Source organism: Camelus bactrianus, chromosome 14, assembly GCF_048773025.1.
Source record: "Camelus bactrianus isolate YW-2024 breed Bactrian camel chromosome 14, ASM4877302v1, whole genome shotgun sequence".
In the NCBI taxonomy this organism is placed as follows: Eukaryota; Metazoa; Chordata; class Mammalia; order Artiodactyla; family Camelidae; genus Camelus; species Camelus bactrianus.
Genome location: NC_133552.1, coordinates 16,060,033 through 16,072,414, shown reverse-complemented (window position 1 = coordinate 16,072,414; position 12,382 = coordinate 16,060,033). Strand labels below are relative to the sequence as shown.

At 38.2% G+C, this 12,382-nt stretch overlaps 1 protein-coding gene across 4 annotated transcripts in view; it reads left to right on the top strand.

The window, feature by feature from the left end:
• RB1 (RB transcriptional corepressor 1) overlaps positions 1–12,382 on the top strand; it is a 107,057-nt gene that overhangs the window by 487 nt on the left and 94,188 nt on the right. For all 4 annotated transcript variants that reach the window (XR_012511700.1, XM_074378162.1, XM_074378158.1 and 1 more), the window contains exon 2: positions 2,617–2,743. Coding sequence is in view for 3 of the 4 variants with exons in the window: in XM_074378162.1 (XP_074234263.1) it covers positions 2,617–2,743 (127 nt within the window). In the remaining variant the exon portion in view is untranslated. The remainder of the gene's footprint in view (positions 1–2,616; positions 2,744–12,382) is intronic.

Below are 12,382 nucleotides of genomic sequence, written 5' to 3'. Positions count from 1 at the left end.
AGCAAGGGGAGGGCGGCGGGGAGGGGTCTCGGCTCCAGCTTGACAGGTGTCGGGCGGGTGGGGCTCGGGTCGCTGAGCGAAGTGACAGGTGCCGCCTTTCCTCTGCGAGACGGGAGGCTCTCAGGCGGCGGGTAATTTCGAGAGACCCCATCGCCTGCAAACAAACAAACAAAAAGACTAACTCGTGTCAGCTGGAGAGGTTTTTCTCCTGTTAAGATTTGTAGTCCTCCGGTGGTCGTTTGACTTTCTGTTTTGGTTTCCTGCGATGCAACAGTTGGAAGTGTTTTCCTCTGGGCGTGCTGCTGCATCTGAAGCCCAGTCTGGGGGAGGCCAACCAGAAAAGCCTTGGACGCTGCTGCAGAGATGCCATCGAACGTGAAGTGCAGGGTCCTGGGTGTCAGTTGCCCCCAGGGGACTGGCTGAGGTGTTTTGTGGGGTTCCCTCATAAGTGCTTTGAGTTCTTGGAGATTTAGAGTCATCGGTAATGAGTGGTGGAACGTAACTCTTTAGAGGAATTGATGTAAGGGCAACAGTTTTGTGAGATATTTAGCCCCAGAGCTTAAAAGTTTCTAAATTTTTTCTTTATGTTGTTGTGTTAAACTCTTCTTCCATGTTAGTTGTCTTCAGCCTGACTCAATATTTCTTCCATTTTGCCTTTTGGCTTGAGATAGCAAGGATCCCACTGTCCCTCTCTTTTGTTTTGTTTAGGTACAAAATTAGTGCTTTTGTGCTCATATGGAACTTTTTTTCTGCCTAAGTGGAATCTAAATTTAAACAAGTCCTTGATGATGCAGTAGAACATGCCAAGGAGTTATTTTATTGCAACAGCTTATTTTTCTTGATTGTGATGCTTTAGGTTTAGAAGCTAAGATGGAAAGAGTGTAATTGTCATTATTGTCAGCACTGGCCCTGCTTTGAGACTGCGTATCAGTTGCAGGGGAATGGGACTCCTTTCTGTCCCTCACCACTCCCTCCCACAGTTCTAGCCCATACGCAAATCCTATTTCTTTTAACTCCCCAGACACTAACAGATTTCAGGACAATTTGTTAAAGATTGGAATGAGCTTTTGGAAATGGCTTGTGAAAGACTATTAAAAGTTCATATATTTAAATAGACTGTCGTATGGATCAATTAAAAATCATATTCACTAGTTTAGAAAAAGTCCACTGATAACGCTGGGAGAAGATAATAATTTCTGATTAAACTCGGATGTATCCAGTATTTGAAAGTTTCCTTTTGGAAAGAGCAGTGAAGTCTATGGTAAAGAAGTCCATGTTATCCACAGAGCTTGGAAATATGCTTGGTTTTGATGTTCTGGCCATCACCTGGGAAAAGGAGGACTTTGTTTCTTTTATTTTTCAGCCTATTATTTTATATACCTTTAAACGATGAACCTATCAGAAATTCTCTTGTAAGTCAAAACTATACAAGATACAGTCTTCTCTTGATTATCCTTATCCACAAAAGCTTTCGTTAGCATGGGCAATTAAACTCTGTTAACTGCTTAGCAAGGATAGAACGACTGCCTGGTAATCTGAAGTTGAGAAACTTAGGGATGAATTCAGGGCTCATTTCAACTGCATTTCCAGTGACAGAGCCCTTGTCTATCTCGAGAGTTGAGGTCTTTTTTCTATTGTATTATCTTTGGCTTAAGTGATGTAGTTCTTAAGGAAAACTATCACTGTGAACAGCACACAATCTTCATTCTCAAGATAACCAAAAGTTAATTACGTTTCAAAGGTGGGTGAGCAGTCTGGAATAGTGGTCAAGGGCATGGATTATAGACTCTTGGACTTGTATCAGGGTTTTCCACTTACTGGCTGAGATCTCAGGTGAATGCTTTCATGTCTCTTGGTACTTATCTGGAAAGCAAGGATAGCAAGAGTCCTTAACTAATAGGGCTGATGTGGGATTCAGTGAAACCATGTGTTTAAGGTACTTTGTATGGGGTCACAGTAAATACTAAAAAATTATTAGCTATTCCTCATATTATTATTATTATATTATTATTATTATTATTATTATTATTATTATTATTATTATTATTATTATTATTAGATGTCAAATAGACATTAAGTGAATGCAGAAGAATTAGCCAAGAATTTTTTGACTGCCTGTTTTGGTTAAGCAAGATCAAGAAGAAAAGGCTGAAATAAGCATAGCAATAATTTAATCATCATGTAAGAAATACTAGTAGGTAGAGAGAGCAAATGAAACATTGATAAGAGTAGGCTGCATTTTAGCAAAGTCATTGATACTGAGTTGATTCCATAATATTATCTATGGCTTTCCTCTTGCTATTATTGTCCCAGTTTTCCCAAACAGCTTTAGCTATTATACTTACCTTCCTTCACAAAGCTGTCTTGCTGCCCTGAAGTATATGTGATTCACCAGTCCAGCCAACGTTTTTCACTGTGTGGTGTTCTTCTTTTGGAGAGACTGAAAAAGATAAACGTATGTTTAAATTCTAAGTGTAATGTTTTTGAAAAACAAATCAGACCCTAAAATATTTAGTGATGCTGTCTTTTAGAATAGTGCTATTATATGCAAACCATTGAAATAAATGTTTACTTAATTTGATTAAAAGTATATGCCTTTATATTTTCATTTGGTAGACTTGAGTTTGAAGAAACTGAAGAACCTGATTTTACTGCATTATGTCAGAAATTAAAGGTACCAGATCATGTCAGAGAAAGAGCTTGGTTAACTTGGGAGAAAGTTTCATCTGTGGATGGAGTATTGGTAAGAATTGTCTTAAAATTTTTTTGAAAACATTTTTCTTATTTTAAAAATAATTTTGAATCACTGTAGAAAATTTGGAAAATAGAAAAATATAAAGCAAAGCTAGTAGTAATTCTATTACCTAATTACTTCTGACAGCATTAATAATTTTTAAAAAATCTCCCCATGTAAGCCCCCCACCAAAGTATTTTAAAGCAAATCTTAGATATATTTTTTTCGTAAATATTTCTCTATGCTATACTTTTTAAAAAATAAAGCCATACCTCATAAAATAATTTTTAATATCTCATATTATGTAGTCAGTGTTCAAGTTTCCTGATTGCCTTAGAATTAGTTTTGTTAGAATTTAAGATCTTTGATAATATTTTGATATATTTCTTCCATTAAAAAATTTTTTTTTAGTTATTTTTCTTTGGCGGGGGAGGTCATTAGGTTTTATTTATTTATTTAAATGGAGGTATTGGGGATTGAACCTGAGACCTCATGCATGCTAGGCATGTACTCTACCACTTGAGCTATCCCTCTACTGCCCCCATTTTTTTTCTTTTCATATGTATATGTATATATATAATAACAACAGTAAGACTGCCAGGAAAGAATTACTGGTGCTTTATATATACTGGGAGAATATTGTAAGCACTTTACAAATAACTCATTTAACCCTCCATTGAAATATGTGGAATATAAAAATAAAATCTTTATTTTACACATAAAGTGTAAAGCCTTCAGTTTACAGATGAAAACACTGAAGTAGAGTGAGGTTAAATAACTTAACCAAGAACCCTGACTAATAAGACCTAAAACATAGATTTGGGATTATATAGTTACATATGGTTACATGTGGTTACATGTAGTTACATGTAGTTTTTAAAAAATTTTTTTCTTAACATATGAGCATTTTCTTGTGCTATTACATATTTTTTGATATTTGATAATGTAGTTTCTAGTGGTAGTGTAGTGTTTTATGTATTAGATGTATTTTAATTTGTTAACTCTTACTGTTATTGGGCCTTTTCCCCCCCAAGTTTTTGGAGCTATAAAATAATGTGATAAACATCCTTATTCGTAAGAATGATGCCTAGTGCAGAGTAAGTCCTTGATGATTTGTTAAATTAGTGAAGGAATCTCTGATTATTAGAAGACATTGTTACAAGTTGAATCACTGAGTCAAAAGCTATGAACATGTGTAAAACTCTTGGTAATTATTGCTACATTGAGCTCCAGACACTTTTAATGAGTTTACTTTCTCATTAGCATTGTATTAGAGTACACATTTATCTGTTTTTACTGATCAGATCAACACAACAAAATATGTTTATGTACATCCCATACAAATAACTATTTAAAACCATTAAAAAAAACTCTGGTGTCTTAGTTTATTCGGACTATTGTAACAAAATACCATGAACTGTGTAGCTTATAAACAATAGAAATTTATTTCTTGCTGTTCTGGAGGCTGAGAAGTTCAAGATCATAATACTGGCTGATTCCGTGTCTGGGGTCCACTTCCTGATTCATAGATAGTGCCTTGTCACTGGCCTCACTTGGCAGAAGGGTTGGGAGTTTTTGCTAGCCTCTAAATAAAGGCACCAGTCCCATTCATGAGAGCTCTGCCCTCCTAACCTAACCACCTCCTAAAGGCCCTGTCTCCTAACATCATCATCACATTGGGCTCACATAGGTTTTCAGCATATGAATTTTGGGGGGGCACACACACATTCAGTCCATAGTATCTGGTAATAAAAAAAAAAGAAAATGAATCTCACAATTCTGAAGATCTGAACATACTCTAGAACTCCTCACTAAAAAGAAATGCTGAAGTATCTTGGATGAATGACTTTGATAATATCACCTCAAAGTATCTAATATATATTTCCACTGATTTGGGTGTTTTATGTACAAAGCTCTTCTTGTTCATATGCTGTTAAAGGGAATCATAACTCCTTCACTTTCTTCTGTTGCATAAACACTAGGCTTTTAGTTTTCAGAAAGTTAGGAAGGGGTAGTTGATTATATAGAGTATTGGTGAATATAGGTAGTTTGCAAGTTTTAAGTGGGTTGTGTTTCAAATTTGTTAGGTTTCCAGGCTAGTTCACACAAATTTTTTTTTTAATTGAACTATAGCAATAATAGTTTTGGGCTTCAGACTTGAGTACATATATAAATACACGTTGCTGCTTTTATATCCTACCCTTTTCTTCTCCTGGCTTTGTCCCTACCTTCCATGGAAACTGGCACAGTTTAAAACTTGTCTTTTGATGGAGCTCATGATGGGAACTGGGATATGTAAATCGTTCCTGACTGGGTGCTGAGGAAGACAAGAAAGGAATTTCATATTACCTTTGGGATTTGGGGTATCTTTTTGTTGGGTACGACAGGATGATGTTGTATTGTCCGGTTATAATTCCCCAGACTTTTACACAGACATTATTTTAAGTGATAGTTTCATTTTTGAGGGTTGGCCTGATCACTTAACTTTCTACTATACAGTAATTTCTAAGGGAGAATGTGACACTGTGTGCTGAGAAGTAAATGAATGACAAAATGAACCTGTTTCTGATGCATCTATTCTAGTTGCAGTTGGCTATCTTCTTTGAAACAAGAAGAGAAATGTGGTAACTCAGGCACGTTTTGGCAACTGAAAATAGATGTTTATTGGAATAGGGGGTGGCTTAAGAGCAAGGGTTTGTCATCAGACTGGACTAACTCAAGTCTCAGATCTACCATTTACTGGCTCCATGATCTTAAACAAGTTACTTAAAATCTTCAAGCCTCAGTTTTCTTATTTGAAAATGGGACTAAGAGTAATTTCTGGATCTTGGAGTTATTTTGTGGATTAAATTCATATGAAACACTTACTAGTGTAAATGAGTGCCTGTATGAGGTTGTGCAAGTAGAATTATTTGACTTAAGAACTACTGCAGAAAATCTTGTATTAATATAATTTTTTAGGAGAACTTGAGAATCAGTAAAAATGGTTGAATTTTTTAATGGATTTGTAGTGATTTTGATGTACGTTTCCTAACATTCACATTATTCAGTTTTTGAGTCAGAAAAGTTGTTTATGCATACATGAAAGTATAAATTAATCCTTTTAAAAGAAAGGTTTGTGGTAGTTTATCTAGAAATTTCTCCTTTTTGTATAAATGTTTAATGAGTGTGTAATATGTGATTGCTGTCATAAATTTAGATTGCGTTCTTGCTGCATATAGAATATGAATAAAATAAGGAACTTTTCATCAAGAAATTGGCCAGGAGTGCTTTTTGTACTGTGACTTAGGGTAAATCAGTTGTTGGAGTTTTGGTTTTCTTTCTGTGTCTTGAATGGCAGTGTGGTAGAATGGAAGAGGCCTGGACCTCAAGGCAAAAAACTTTGTAGTCGTAGTGTAGCTATATGATTTTAGGCAAATTGGTTAATGCTCCAGTCTCAGTTTGCTAATCTGTAAAGCAGAAATAATGTCTAAATGTCAACCTCATAGGGTTTTGCATATATTTGCATATATTAGGGTTTTTCTATATTTATGTACACACACATATGTTTTGTGTGTGTATACATCCAAGAACTTTGAAATTTATTACCTTTGATAGAGGCATTTTGTTTTGTGACCCCAGATTATTTTAAAGTGTATCCCAGATATGATGTTTCATCCATACATATTTCAGCATGTATGTGGAAAAATAAGAACTGTTAAAAAAAATGAACACAGTTCATCACACCTAACAAAATTAATGAAAGTTCCTTAATATCAAATGTCCAGTGTTCAAAATTTCTTGATTATTTCATAAATCCTTTTTTTTTCCAATCTGTTCTAATCAGGATTTAAATAAGGTCTATACAGAGTGAGTGGCTGATTTGTCTTAAATCTCTTTTAACCTGTAGGTTTTTACCTCCTCCTTTCCTCACACTTTCCTTCTCTTTTCTTTTCGTTTATTAGTTGAGGAAACTGGATTGTTTATCCTGTGGAGTTTCCTACTGTGTGTATTTTACAGATTGCATCTCCTTCATTGTTTAACATATTTGTCTAATTCTCTGTATTTCTTAGAAATGGATCTGGAGGCCTGGTCAGATCCTGGTTTGATATTTTCCAGAAGAAATGCTTCAGAGGTGTTGTGTATGCCCGTTAGTAGGCATATAATGTCTTATTATCTTTCTCTTTCTTTCTTTTTTTTTTTTTTTGATGTAAACTGTTATTAATGACTGGATCCATTAGATGAAGTGGTAACTGTATCTTTCTTTTTTCAATTAGTTGTAGTTCTTCTGTAAAGAGAAACTATCCTCTATCAATTATTCTTATTCTGAAGTTCTTTCAGGAAAGGTAGGACAAGTGCTTTATTCTTTGCTTTTACAGACTAGTTTTCAAACTAATGAGTTTGTTCTGTAATATCCTCCAAAGATGACCAGTGATTAAAATCTTATCTTTTCAAGTATTATCTTGAAATACTTGAAACTGTAGCAGTAGACCAGCTGGGCTGTACATGGACATTTCATAAGCTCTTTAACTCAGTGATAGTGTGACATACAGTTGACCCTTGAACAACGTCGAGGTAGGGGCACTAACCCTCTACATAGTCGACAGTCCACATATTACTTATGGTTGGCCCTCCCTGTATGCGGTTCCTCCATTTTTGTAGTTCCGCATCTGAGGCTTCACCTAACCTCAGGTCATGTAGTACTGTAGTTAATTTACTACTGAAAAAAATCCACCTATAAGTGGACACACAGAGTTCAGAGACATGTTGTTCAAGGGTCGACTGTATTTTGTAATTTCAAGAATGAAATGTAAATGAGATCATATAGTATTTAACCTTTCAGATTGCCTTTTTTCATTCAGCGTAATTCCCTGGATACATTGAAGTTAAATGTCAGTATATTAGTTTGCTCAGGCTGCCATGACAAAGTACTACAGACTGAGCGGCTTGAACAACAAAATGAAAAGGCAACCTGCCAATTGGGAGAAAACATTTGCAAAGCTTATACCTGATAAGGGGTTAATATCCAAAATGCATAAAGAACTCATACAACTCAATGGCAAAACCCCAAACAATCCAATTAAAAAATGGGCAGAGGAATTGAATAAACATTTTTCCGTAGAAGCCATACGGATGGCTAATAGGTACATGAAAAAGTGCTTAACATCACTTATCGTCGGGGAAATGCAAATCAAAACCACAATGAGACATCACTCGTATCTGTTAGAATGGCTGTTATCAAAAAGTTGAGAAATAACAAGTGTTGATGAGAATGTAGAGAAAAGAGAACATCTAGTACACTGCTGGTAAGAATGTATATTGGTGCAGCCACTATGAAAACCAGCATGGAGCGGAGGAGGGAGAGAGAGCAAGATGGAGTAGGAGAACGCTGGGCTTACCGTCCCTCATGAACACATCAAAACTACAACTACATATAGAGTTATGTTTGATGAAGACCTGGGGACTAGCAGGATGGCTCTTCTACAACGAATGCTGTAAAGGAAGAACCACACGAAGTCTGGTAGAAAGGGAGGAGAAACAGTCTGGTTGGGACCCACACACCCAGTGGGGGACCCAGAAGAGGAAGGGGATGTCACAGTCTTGGGGATCATTGCTGGGGCGGGTGAGGGATTCGAGCCACATATTAGGCATTGTAGCCTTGGGTCTGACACAGGGAAGACGACCCTCTTAGCTGGTTTGAAAACCAGTGGGGCTCACCGGATGGCTGTAAGAAACCGAGACTCCGTCATGAAGAAGGCATGCACAGACTTGCTTACTCTTAGTCACAGCACAGAGGCAGCAGGTTGAAAACTTCCTGGGGCTCCGACTGGCTTGCCAGGACCGCCCCAGCATTCCCCTGAGCCAGCACAGGGCTCCTGCTCCAGCTCCTCTTGCTCTGGTGCTGGGCACACCCCACTAAGGCAGAGGCTGCTGATAAGAGTGCTCACACTTGGAAGAAGTGGAGCCTGCTTGGACCCTGCCCCTATCTCTGACCAGGGTGGAGGCGGCCATTGCCAGCATGTGCGTCAGTGCGTATACTTGGGAGGGAGCAACACCAGTTCCCAAGGGGAAAATGTCACTCAAGTATGTGTCCTTGCACACACTTGAGAGCGAGCAAAACTAGCTCCAGAATGGAGACTGCCATCATAGGAGTGCATGTCCCTGCACACACCTGGAAGGGAGCAAGATACGTCAGTAGTGTGGCACCAACCCCTCAAGCCTTAACCCAGCCTTTTACCAAGAAATGCGCATCAGGGACGGGGGACAGTAAAACGAGTATAGAAGTGCAGCCCTACGCCTTCAGGCCCTGGACATGCCCCATACCAAAACAGAGACTGCTATCACAGCTGGGAGAAACCCGACTCCCTCAGGGCTCCTGCTCCAGCCCCTTGAGCCCAACCCCAACCCCTCATAGGGCAGTGATAGCCATAGGAGAAGTCCCGCTTGCTCCTGGCTCTGATTCTAGCCCTACCAACTGCAGCCCTACCTCCTTCCAGGTAAGGTGGTAGCTACCAGCACACCTTGAGGGGAGATGTGCCCGTGCTCACTTCAGATCCAGCAGCTCTCCCAACAAAGCCACTGGGCACATGCAGGCTGTCTAGGGTTGCTCCCACATAAGGACATTCCTTCAAGACTGAGAGAGGTAACTGTTTCACCTAACTTCATGGAGACAGAGAAAGTTAAAATGAGAAGACAGGAATATGTTTCAAATGAAAGTGCAAGAAAACTCCCTAAAAAAAATCTCTAGTGAAACACAGGTAAATACCTGATAAAGAGTTCAAAGCAATAGTAATAAGAATTCTAACTGAACTGGAAAAGAGAATAAATGAACAGGGAGAATTTTAACACGGAGCTAGAAAACGAAAAGAACCAGTCAGAGCTGAAGAACATAATAACTGAAATGAAAAACACATGAGGAAATTGACAATAGGTAGGGGGATACAGAAGAACATTTTAGGGATCTGGAAGATAGAATAACGGAAATCATCCAGTCAGAACAGCAAAAAGTAAAAACTTTTTTTTGAGTTATGTTTTTTTCCGTGGACATTTCTGAGGACTCAAACCCCTCAAGCAGCCAGGGGTGACAGCCTCTCAGATCGCTCTGAGGGAGTGCTCCGAAGAGGTAGGGGAGGAGCCAGGATATATAGGAGTTTTTACAACAAAGACCAGGTAGTCAAACATCAAAAGATTACTGTTAATTAAAGAAAACCAGATATCACAAGTTAAGGAATTTAGCGCTTTTCTATGTATGGGAAGGCACAAAGGTCTGAGTTCACTGAAATCATTCCTTTGATATGCACTTTAGCTCTCTAGGGCCAGTCTCCTGTGCTTCCCATCCTGAGTCCCCTCAGGGGGCATCTCTGAGGGTGGCTGAAGAGGCTGGGCTGCCTGCTTGTCTGTATCCTGAGCTCACTGTTGGGTGTGGCGGTAGCAGCTGATGACCTGATGGCCACAGCATTCTTTGTTTACTGATATGACTTCCAGTATTTTTAGTTCACAGTGCTCTCCCTTGGTCCTAAATTCGACCAATATTTTGGGAGACGTTTCATGACCAGCTTTGTCCCATGGCACTAGGAAGGCTCATTCCTAGGTCAGGCGAAGATTCTCTTGACATGCCACTCAAAGTGCTAATTTTTGGATCAGGCCCTGTTGTCAAATCTGTCTTTGAATTTTTCATTTTAGCTGTTACACTTTTCAGCTCCAGAATTTCTGTGGGTTTCTTATTTAGGTGTTCTGTCTATTGATATTTCCATTTTGTTTATAAATCATTTTCTTGACATGTCTTCCTTTAGTTCTTTGAGCATCTGTAAGACGGTTGTTTTAAAGTTTTCATCCAGTAAATCTGCCATTAATTCTTTTTCAAGGGTACTGTCTGTTGGCCAACTTTTTTTCGTTAAATGAGCCATGCTTTCCTGTTCTTTGTATGCTTTGTCATTTTTTTTTTTTTTGGTTGAAAATTGGACATTTGAATCTAATAATGTTGTTAAGTCTGGAAATCAGAATGTCCTCCCTTCCCCAGAGTTTGTTGTTTTTTGGATTTTATTTTTCATTTCCCCTTTGGTTTGATTTGGTTTTGGCTGTTGCGCGCTGTGACTGTGCTGGGGATCAGCCAGACTTAAGGTCTTCTCAGGTCTTTTCTGAGTCTGTGCCTTCCTTGGGTGTGCACTGTGACTTTCTAATTTCCTCCATATATGTGGTTGCTTTTGAATGTCATAGTCGTCAATGTCTGGCTTCCAAAAGAGGAAAAAGAAAAATGAGGAGTAGTAGGGGAAAGGTGTCAACCTTTTGAATCTCCTGAAAGTCACTTCAACTATTTGCAACAATGGGGGAGGTGCAATGACAGTAGCCCCACATCTTTGCCTGCACCTCTGTGATGAGCAGCCATCAGTGATCAGAGCACAGACTGTGAAATGTGCAGGACTGGGACCTTTTTACGCACCCTGGCTCCTGCAGATTGTGTACAGGCTGCTTCAGGAACATGTGCACAGTTGCCTACCATGTGGTGACAGTTGGCCACAGGTACCTGCTACTGTGCAGAGCTAAAATTGACAGAAATTAACTATAATTTACCTTCTATGCCTTCCCCTGGAAGTTGCAAGGCTTTAATAGACTCCGGAGTTCCAGAATAGTTACATCAGACAGATTCTGCCAGTGCAATTTTTGTCTAGGTGGGGAGACAGGTTTCTAGTGCTTCCTACTCTGCCATCTTCCCAGAATTCTCTCTTCATGTGAATTTTAGGGTCAATATGTCGATTTCTTTTAGGAAGGCAGGTTGAGATTTCAGTAGTGGTTGCTAAATCTGTAGATTAATTTGGAGGGTATTGCCAACTTAACAGTATTGTCTTCAGATGCATGAGCATGAAATGTCTCTTTTTGGGGGGGTGATAATTGCATTATTGAATAAAGCTCTGTGAATGGTAGAGCTTGACATTTAACATTATTCATTTGCTATGTAACTATTTTTATGTGATTGCAAGGAAGCTATAGTTCAAACCAAAAATAGTTTAAACTGAACTACCTTCTTTTCTTTTGAATTTGTAAGGAGATGTAGTCACTTCTAGGTAAAACTCTTTTATCCACCAAGTTTATTTCAAATATACACAAAGCCCTTTCTGTCCCGGTATATTCTGAGTAGAGCAACATATATCAGAAAAAAAAATGAATACAGCAAATGAAATCATCAAGTAAAAAATGTGTCCAGTTTGCTTATATTTTGACCATAGGTATGGCATCAAGATTTCCTAATCAAACAATGGAAAAAAACCTACATGAATCACATAGCGAGTTGTCAGAAAACAGAAAATCCCTCAGTAACATTCATGAAGTTTTAATGGTCATGAAGCAAAAAACATTTTTTTATCCGATTTAATACTTTATTAAAATTGTTTTATATTGCATTTAATGACATAGCAATATGAGTATGTACATGTATAATGATTGACAGAATTATTTATGACACACACAATTTAGTGAATATGACCTGTTCAAAAAACATTTGTATTTATAATCTATCTACTCCCTGTGAAGATTTTCAAAAACATTTCTTAATTATTCTGTTTTCCATTCTGAAATTCAGTCTCTCAGGATGCTGGCTTCAAAGTCTTCACAGCACTCATCTGAAAATTTTTATTCATCCCTCTGTCTCCCCCAGCCTCTACACTTTTACTA